This window comes from Carcharhinus amblyrhynchos, chromosome 20 (assembly GCF_965287045.1).
Source record: "Carcharhinus amblyrhynchos chromosome 20, sCarAmb.v2.hapA, whole genome shotgun sequence".
NCBI classification, from domain to species: Eukaryota; Metazoa; Chordata; class Chondrichthyes; order Carcharhiniformes; family Carcharhinidae; genus Carcharhinus; species Carcharhinus amblyrhynchos.
This window is the reverse complement of record NC_137343.1, coordinates 1,111,657-1,120,910: the sequence shown is the minus strand read 5'-3', so window position 1 is coordinate 1,120,910 and position 9,254 is coordinate 1,111,657. Positions and strand designations below refer to the sequence as shown.

The 9,254-nt window shown below is 43.7% G+C and overlaps 1 protein-coding gene across 4 annotated transcripts in view; it reads left to right on the top strand.

Moving 5' to 3' along the window:
* atp6v0a2b (ATPase H+ transporting V0 subunit a2b) overlaps positions 1-9,254 on the top strand; it is a 72,397-nt gene that overhangs the window by 16,159 nt on the left and 46,984 nt on the right. For all 4 annotated transcript variants that reach the window (XR_013889033.1, XM_080207918.1, XM_080207916.1 and 1 more), the window contains exon 2: positions 6,988-7,066. Coding sequence is in view for 3 of the 4 variants with exons in the window: in XM_080207916.1 (XP_080064042.1) it covers positions 6,988-7,066 (79 nt within the window). In the remaining variant the exon portion in view is untranslated. The remainder of the gene's footprint in view (positions 1-6,987; positions 7,067-9,254) is intronic.

Here is a 9,254-nt window from a genome sequence, read left to right as displayed (position 1 = left end):
ACAGATTAATGGAGTAGTCAGGAGTTGTGGTTAGATTTGTGAATGCAGATCTTTATTAAGATACTGTTTGTATGATGATGGCTATTTTACAGCAAATATTCCATAGGAACGTGTGAAACTTTTTTTGCTGCAGAAGAATATGATTGAAAGGCGTTTCCCCAGGCCCCCAGGCCCTGTCACTCTTCCCCGAGACATAGAGCAGCGTTGTCTCAAATGCACACGCCAGCGGAATGAGTATTTGTGCATTTCTGTAGCACCTTTCAGAACCTTAGGACATCTCCATCTGCTTCACATCTAATGCAGTATTCTTAAAGAGTAACAGCACTCGGTTTGCACACAGCAAACTCCTACAAACAGTATTGAGATAATGACCAGCGTAATTCAATTTTAATATTGATGGTTAAGGCGAAAGTATTGGGCAGGCCAGTGGGGCAGTGGTGAGGTGGGTGTGAGCATTCCCTGGCGGCAGTATTAGGCAGACCATTGGGGTGGTGTTGGGGAGCACACTCAGCTCTTCCTTCAGTAGTGGCGATGGGATCTTTTACAGCTGGGTATCAGATTAACATCTCATCAAAGATGGAGCCTCTGACAGTTCAACATTCCCTCAGTACTCTCTCTGCATCCTCAAACATCTCTGCATTATATTATTTTAAGATGGAAATACCACTGCAGAGATTTAAACTTTTGAAAATTCTCCCCGGTATCACCTTGATGTGGGTCCACTCGACGTTTCTCAGATTGGTGCAAGCTATGGAAACAAAAACAGAAAATGCTGGAAAATCTCAGCAGAGTTGATAGCATCCGCGGAGAGAGAATAGAGCCAAGGTTTTGTGTCTGGCTGACTCTTCATTAAAGAAAAGGAGACTGGAACCAATGTCTGTAATTGAAGAAATTATGTTTTTACTGGGAAATTTTAGGATTGTGGAAATGACCAGACTCCGATGTATCTGACATGGAATGCTATACAGATTGTGCAGCACAGAAACAAGCCATTCAGACTGACTAGTCTCCACTTGTTCTTACTCTCTGTTTATCTCAGCATATCCTTCTCACTCCTGTTTATCCAGCTTCCCCTTAAATACATCTACTGTTCACCCTGATTACCCTTTTGTCAATGAACATTATATTCATTGCTACAAGAGCAGGGCAGAGGCTGGGTATCCTGCGGTGAGTAACTCATCTTCTGACTCCCCAAAGCATATGCACCATCTACAAAGCACAAGTCAGGAGTGTGATGGAATACTCTGCACTTGCCTGAATGGGTGCAGCTCCAAAATTTAGAGCCATAGAATCATAGAGGTTTACAGCATGGAGGCAGGCCCTTTGGCCCAACATGTCTATGCAGCCTTTTTTAAAACTTCTAAGGTAATCCCAATTGCCTGCATTTGGCCCATATCCCTCTATACCCATCGTACCTGTGTAACTATATAAATGCTTTTTAAAAGAAAATTTGATGCTTGAAACCATCCAGGACCATGAAGCCCACTCGATTGGCATCCCACTCACAAACATTCACTCCGTCCGTCACCGATGCACACTGATGTGTTTCATCTACAAGATGTCCTGCAGGAACTCACCAGGGTTCCTTAGGCAGCACCTTCCGTACCCACGGCCACTTCCACCTAGAAAAACAAAGGCAGCTGATAAATGAGAACACCATCACCTGCAAATTTCCCTCCAAACCACTCACCATCCTGACTTGGAAATATATCGCCGTTCCTTCACCGTCGCTGGAATTTTCTCCTTAACAGCACTTTGGATACACCTACATCACATGGACTGCAAGGGTTCAGGAAGGCAGTTCATCAACACCTTCTCAAGGGCAACTAGGGATGGGCAATAAATGCTGGTCTAGTCAGTGACACCCACATCCCATAAATAAAGAACAAAGAGCAGTGCAGCACAGGAACAGGATCTCCGGCCAACCAGGCCTCCGCCAACCATCTATATCCCTCTATTCCCTGTCTATTCATGTGGCTGTCCAGATAAATCTTAAATGTTACTAATGTGTCTTCCTCAACCACCTCACTTGTTAGTACGTTCCATGCCACCACCAGCCTCTGTGTAAAAAAACTTCCTCCGCACATCTCCACTGAAGCTTTCCCCTCTTATCTTGAACTAGTGCCCTCTTGTAATTATCATTTCTATCCTGGGAAAAAGCTTCCAACTGTTCACCCCATCTATACCTCTTATAATTTTATAAACTTCTGTCAGGTCGTCCCTCAGCCTCTGTCTTTCCAGGGAAAACAATCCCAGTTTATTCAATCTCTTGAGGCACATTAGCACAATGGTAGCACCGCTGCCTCTCAGCGCCAGGGACCCGAGTTTGATTCCCGGTTTGGGTCACTGTCTGTGTGGAGTTTGCATGTTCTCCCTGTGTCTGTGTGGGTTTCCTCCGGTTTTCTCCCACAGTCCAAAGAAGTGTGGGTTAGGTTGATTGGCCATGCTAAATTGCCCCTTAGTGTCAGAGGGATTAGCTAGGGTTATGGGGTAAGACCTGGCTGGGATTGTGGTCGGTGCAGTCTCGATTGGCCGAATGTCGTCCTCCTGCCCTGGAGGATTCTATGATTTTATGATTCTGTCCACATAGCTAATACCTCCATATCCATATCCATGTCCATACCCTCCATATCTGACAACATCCTGGTAAACCTTTTCTGTGCTCTCTCCAAAGCCTCCATATCCTTCTAATAATGCAGTGACTAGAATTGGACGTGGTATTCCAAATGTGGCTGAACTAATGTTTTATATAATGTAACATCACTTGCCAACTTTTATACTCGATGCCCTGTCCAATGAAGGCACGCATGCCGTGTGCTTTCTTCACCACCTTTCCCACCTGTGCTGCCACTTTTAAGGATCTGTGGACCTGCATGCCTAGATCTCTGTGTTTTTATGCTTCTGTTGGTTCTGCTGTCCTGGTCTGTTACAACTCTGACCAATTTGTTACACTTGGAATACTGTGTACAGTTTTGGTCACCCTATTATAGAAAGAATATTATTAAACTAGAAAAAGTGCAGAAGACATTTACTAAGATGCTACTGGGACTTGATGGTTTGAGGTATAAGGAGAGGCTGGATAAACTGGGACTATTTTTTCTGGAGCGTAGGAGGTTGAGGGATGATCTTATATAGGTCTACAAAATAATGAGGGGCATAGATCAACTAGACAGTCAATATCTTTCTCCAAAGATAGGGGAATCTAAAACTAGAGGGCATAGGTTTAAGGTGAGAGGAGAGAGATTCAAAAGGTCCAATTTTTTCATACAGAAGGTGGTGAGTGTCTGGAACAAGCTGTCAGAGGTAGTAGCAGAAGCAGGTACAATTTTGTCTTTTAAAAAGCATTTACAGTTATATGGGTAAGATGGATATACAGGGATATGGGCCAAATGCGGGCAATTGGGACTAGCCGAGGAATTTAAATAAAGGGTGGCATGGACAAGTTGGGCCAAAGGCTCTATGACTGTATAACTTTTACAGATGCATCACAGAAAGCGTTATTTCTGGTTGTATCACAGCTTGGTGTGGCTCCTGCACTGTCCAAGACTACAAGAAACTACAAAGGGTCGCGAATGAAGCCCAGTCCATCATGCAAACCAGCCTCCCATCCATTGAGACTGTCTACACTTCCCTCTCATTCAGCAGTCAGCATAACCAAAGACCCCACGCACCCCGGATATTATCTTCACCAGGGAAAAAGATACAAAAGTCTGAGATCATGTACTAACTGACTCAAGAACGGCTCCTTCCCTGCTGCTGTCAGACTTTTGAATGGATCTATCTTGCATTAAGTTGATCTTTCTCTACACCCCAGCTATGACTGTAACACTACATTCTGCACTCACTCCTTTTTTTCTCTATGAACGGTATGCTTTGTCTGTATCGTGTGCGAGAGACAATACTTTTTACTGTATACTAATACATGTGACAATAATAAATCAAATCAAATCATCTCTCATAAACTTGAACACCTCGATCAGGTTGCCCCTCTCTGCTCCGACGAAAACAACCCAAGCCTATCCAACCTCTCTTCATAACTTAAATGTTCCATCCCAGGCAGCATGTTGGTAAATCTCCTCTGCACCTCCTCCATCGCATCCACATCCTTCCGATAATGTGGCAACCAGAACAGCGCACAATACTCCAGTTGTGGCCTCACCAAAGTTCTATACAACTCCAATATGACCTCCCTGCTTTTGTAATCTATACTTCGACTGATAAAGTCAAATGTCCCATATACCTTTTCCACCACTCTGCTAACATGCTCTTCTGCGTTCAGAGATTTGTGGATGAATGTACCAAGTTCCCTCTATTCCACAGAACTTCCTAGTGTCCCACCATTCACTGAGTACTTTCTTGTTGAATTACTCCTTCCAAAGTGTATCTGCTCACACTTTTCAGGGTTAAATCCCATGTGCTACTTATCTGCCCATTTGACCATTCCGTTTATATCTTCTTGTAGCCCAAGACACCCCACCTCACTATTAACCATCTGTCCAATCTTTGTGTCATCCACAAACTTACTAATCCTACCCCCTACGTAGTCATCAATGTCATTTATAAAATGCTGAATAATAGGGGGACCAACACTAAAGCAGCCTCTGCCATCAAGCTCTGTCTCCTACAACTGAGCCAATTTTGAATCCTCTTTATCAAATTACCCTGTATCTTGTTTGAATTAACCTTTTTTACAAATCTCCCATGTGGGACCTTGTCAAAGGTTTTGCTGAAATCCATAGAAACCACATCAACTGCACTACATTCATCGACACACATGGTCACCTCCTCAAAAAAATTCAATCAGATTTGTTGACCTCCCTCTGACGAAGCCATGCTGCCTGTCCCTGATCAAGCTTTGCTTCTCTCTTTGGTGAATACTGATGCAAAGTACTCATTTAATACTGCTCCCATTTCATCTGGCTCCATGCATAGATTCCCTTCCCTTGACCTTGAGTGGGCCAACCCTCTCCCTGGCTACCCTCTTGCTCTTTATATATGTGTAAAAAGCCTTGGGATTTTCCTTAATCCTGCTGGTCAATGACTTTTCGTGATCCCTTTTAGCCTTCCTTACTCCTTGTTAAGTTTCTTTCCACTGTCTTTGTATTCCACACTTGCTTTGTATGTTCCCAGCCTCCTAGCCTTGACAAATGGTTCCTTTTTCTCTTTGACTAGGCTCACAAGATCTCTCGTTATCCAAGGTTTGCAAAACTTCCCATACTTTTCCTTTATCCTAACAGGAATGTGCCAGTCCTGAATCCCTATCAACTTACACTTGAAAGCCTCCCACATGCCAGATGTTGATCTGCCCTCAATCTACATTCTTCAGTTCCTGCATAATATTGTTGTAATTAGCCTTCCCCCAATTTAGCACCTTCACTTGAGGACTACAGTTATCTTTATCCATCAGTACATTAAAGCTTACTGAATTGTGGTCACTGTTCCCGAACTGCTCCCCTACTGAAACATCAACCACCTGTCCGGGCTCATTCCCCAATACCAGATCCAGTATGGCCCCTTCCCTAGTTGGACTATCTACATACTGTTTCAAGAAGCCCTTCTGGATGCTCCTTACAAACTCTGTCCCATCCATGCCCCTAGCACTAAGTGAGTCCCAGTCAATATAGGGGAAGTTAAAATCTCCCATTGCAACAACCCTGTTACTTTTGCACCTTGCCAAAATCTGCCTACATATCTATTCTTCTATTTCTTGCTGGCAGTTGGGCAGCCTATAGTAAACCCCCACCATTGTGACTACACCCTTCCTATTCTGAGCTCTGTCCGTATTGCTTTTCTGTGTGGTATCTGCTGAGATATTTTCCTTAATCAGTAATGCAACTCCCCCACCCCTTTTATATCCCCCTCTATCCTGCCTGAAACATCTGTATCTTAAGCTACCAATCTGTCCTCCTCTTAACCAAGACTCAGTAATAGCAACAACATCCCAGTTCAAAGTACTAATCTAAGCTCTAAGTTCATCTGTCTTACCTGTTAAACTTCCTGCATTGAAACAAAAGCACTTCAGTCCACCAGACCCTTTTGATTAGCAACCACACCCTGCCTGCAGTTTCTCTGAGTCTTACTGCCCTACTGTTGGTTCCCCTTCAGCTAATTCACATTTGCTTTGGTTCCCTTCCCTCTGGCAAACTAGTTTAAATCCTCCCGGCCGACACTAGCAAACCTCCCGGCCAGAATATTTATGCCCCTCCAGTTTAGATGCAAGCTGTCCTACTTGTACAGGTCCCACCTGTCCCGGAAGAGACTCCAGTGGTCCAGATATCTGAAACCCTCTCTCCTACACTAGCTGTTTAGTAACGTGTTGAGCTGTACTAACTTCCTATTTCTAGCCTCCCTAGCACACGCCGCAGGGAGTAATCCTGACATTATAACCCTCGGGGTCCTCCTTTTTAACTTTCTAGCTAACTCCCTAAACTGCTGCTGCAGGACCTCATCACTCTTCCTGCCGATGTCATTAGTACCGATATGTACCACAACCTCTGCCTGTTCACCCTCTCTCTTCAGAATGCTTTCTGTCCATTCAGAGACATCCTGGACCCTGGCACCAGGGAGGCAACATACCCTCCTGGAGTCTCTTTCATGTCCACAGAAGCACCTATCTGTACCCCAAATTAAAGCGTGTCAACAAGATAAACATCAATATTTTTAACAATAATCATGCCTTTAAACTGGGAAAATGGAGTTTTAAACATTGTGATTTCTTTGTTTTAGACAGGGGTTGATGAATGTAAAGATTGAGATGTCCAGGATGATGGGAAGGCTGCTTATGGCAGTGAAACATGGACAGTTAATAAGAAATTGCACAAACATCTTTAACCTTCAATTAACCCTGTTCATGTAGCCAAGTAATAGTGAATGGATATTTTATTAGGAAATGATGTTTTAATGAAGTTAATTATAGAACAGTTTTGAATGGTAATGCTGTGCTTTATTCTGCCAATGAAACTAATCTCATTTACATTTCTGCTTCAGCTGAATCCAAATGTCACGACCTTTCAGCGCAAATTTGTCAGTGAGATGAGAAGGTGCGAAGAAATGGAGAAAACTCTAGGTGGGTCGGAATGTATATTCACTGATGGTGTTGAATCAGGCATGTCCAAAACCTGACCAGGGAAGCCCGTCGACCCTCCCCCTCCAGCATGGGAAACCCCTTGACACCACCCCCTCCGCCCCTGCCCAGGAAGCCCCTCGACACCCCCACCCTGGTTGGGAAGCCCATCAGTGCATTATTGGTATGTTTACTGAGCAGCATTCCTGTATATTACATTCCTGTGCATTACAGGGAAATCAGGCTGTGAAAGCTGCCTATGTCAGTGTTTGGGGTTGGTCCGTTTCCCTTACTTGGAGCATTCCCAAATCCGCTGTGATTGAAGAGTCGCTTCTCCTCTGATCCGAGCACTTTCCTCTTTGTCTTTTTCAAATGATATTTAGATTTTTGGTGGAACAGAGTACGAAAAGATCTTGGCGGAATTGAATCCATCTTTTACATTATGAGACTGTTTGCAGTTAATGTCCTGCAGAGTGATCCAGAATTGATTAGTTCTGGTTAGAATTGAGAGATGCTGAAGATATCTTTAGTTCCTGTTTAATTTGAACATGTGCTTTCCCACTTATCTATGTTGTCATGGTGATAAAGTAAGTACACGGTTCGCCAGCTGTTTCTGTGAGACAGTCTTTTGTTTGTTGTTTGTCAGTTCCTTTAAAAACCTAATTTTATTACATATACAGAAAGGAACTTGTGTGAAGATGCAGAGGATATGGGAAGAGAGCAGCACAGTGGATAGAACTGCTGCTTCACAGCGCCAGGAACCTGGATCCAAAGTTTGCTTAATAACAGGAAACAAAGGGTCAATGGATGCTCTTGTGAACAGAAGACTGTTTCAAGTGATGTTCCTCAGGGCCCAGCGTTGGGAGCCCTGCTGTTTGTTATATATATTAATGATTTGTATTTGGATGTGGGGGCAAGATTGGGGAATTTGCAGAATACTCAGATTGGCCTTATAGTGGTTAGTGTAGAAGGTAGCTATAATCTACAAAATGATAGAAATGGATTGGTGCAGTGGGTAGAAAAGTGGCAGATTGACTTTAACTCTAAACAGGAATATACCGAGGGGGATAGATGAAGTGGGAGGTTTTGGTGTGCAAGTGCACAGGACCCTAAAGTTGACAGTACAAAAATCAAAGAGAACAAAGAAAAGTACAACACAGACCTTCGACCCTCCAAATCTGTGCTGATCATGATGCCTTAACTAAACAAAAAAAACCTTCTGATCTTTCTCGGCCTGTATCCCTCTATTCCCTCCTTATTCGTGTATCCATCCTGATGCCTCTGAAATGTTACTAATGTGTCTGCTTCCGCTATCACCTCTGGCTGAGCGTTCCAGGCACCCACCACTCTCTGCATGAAAAACTTCTCCCATACATCGCCCTTAAACTTCCCCCCTCACCTTGAACCTGTGCCCCCTTGTAATTGACACTTCCATCCTTGGGAAAAAAACCTCTGACTATCCACCCTATCTATACCTCTACAGATAGATACGGTTGTAATACTCTCCTTCACTGGCAGGGATATAGAATACAAAACTTGAGATATAGTGATGAAAATGTATTAAACATTGGTGAGGCCGCAACTAGAATATTTTGTACAGTTTTGAACACCAAGTTACCGGAAGGACGTAATTGCACTGAAGGGAGTGCAGATAAGATTTACTAAAATGTTACCAGAGCTAGAGATTTGTAGCTACAAGGAGAGATTGGAGAGGTTGGGGTTGTTATCCTGGGAAAAGAGAAGGTTGAGGTGTGACATGATCGAGGTGTGCAAAATTATGAAGGATAGGGATGAAGTAGACAGGAGGAACTTGTTTCCCTCAGCAGAGAGTTCAAAAACCAGGGTCATAGATTCAAGCTAAGTGACAGAAGGATTACGAGGGACATGAGGGAAAACTTCTTTATGCAGGCGATAGTGGCTGCCTGGAATTCACTGCCCGAGCTGGTAACAGAGGCACAGTCCTTATACACTTTTAAAAAGTACCTGGATCAGCACCTTAAAGTGCTGTAAGCTACAGAGCTATGGGACAGGTGCAGGAAGGTGGGATTAGAAAGTGCACCTGGCTGTCGTTGGGTCAGCATGGACAAGTTAGGCTGAATGGCTCCCTTCTCTGCTGTATCAATTCTATGGCTCTATGCACTGTGCACTTGGAGAGTATTAATTTCTGCATTTATGTAATGCCTTACCATAG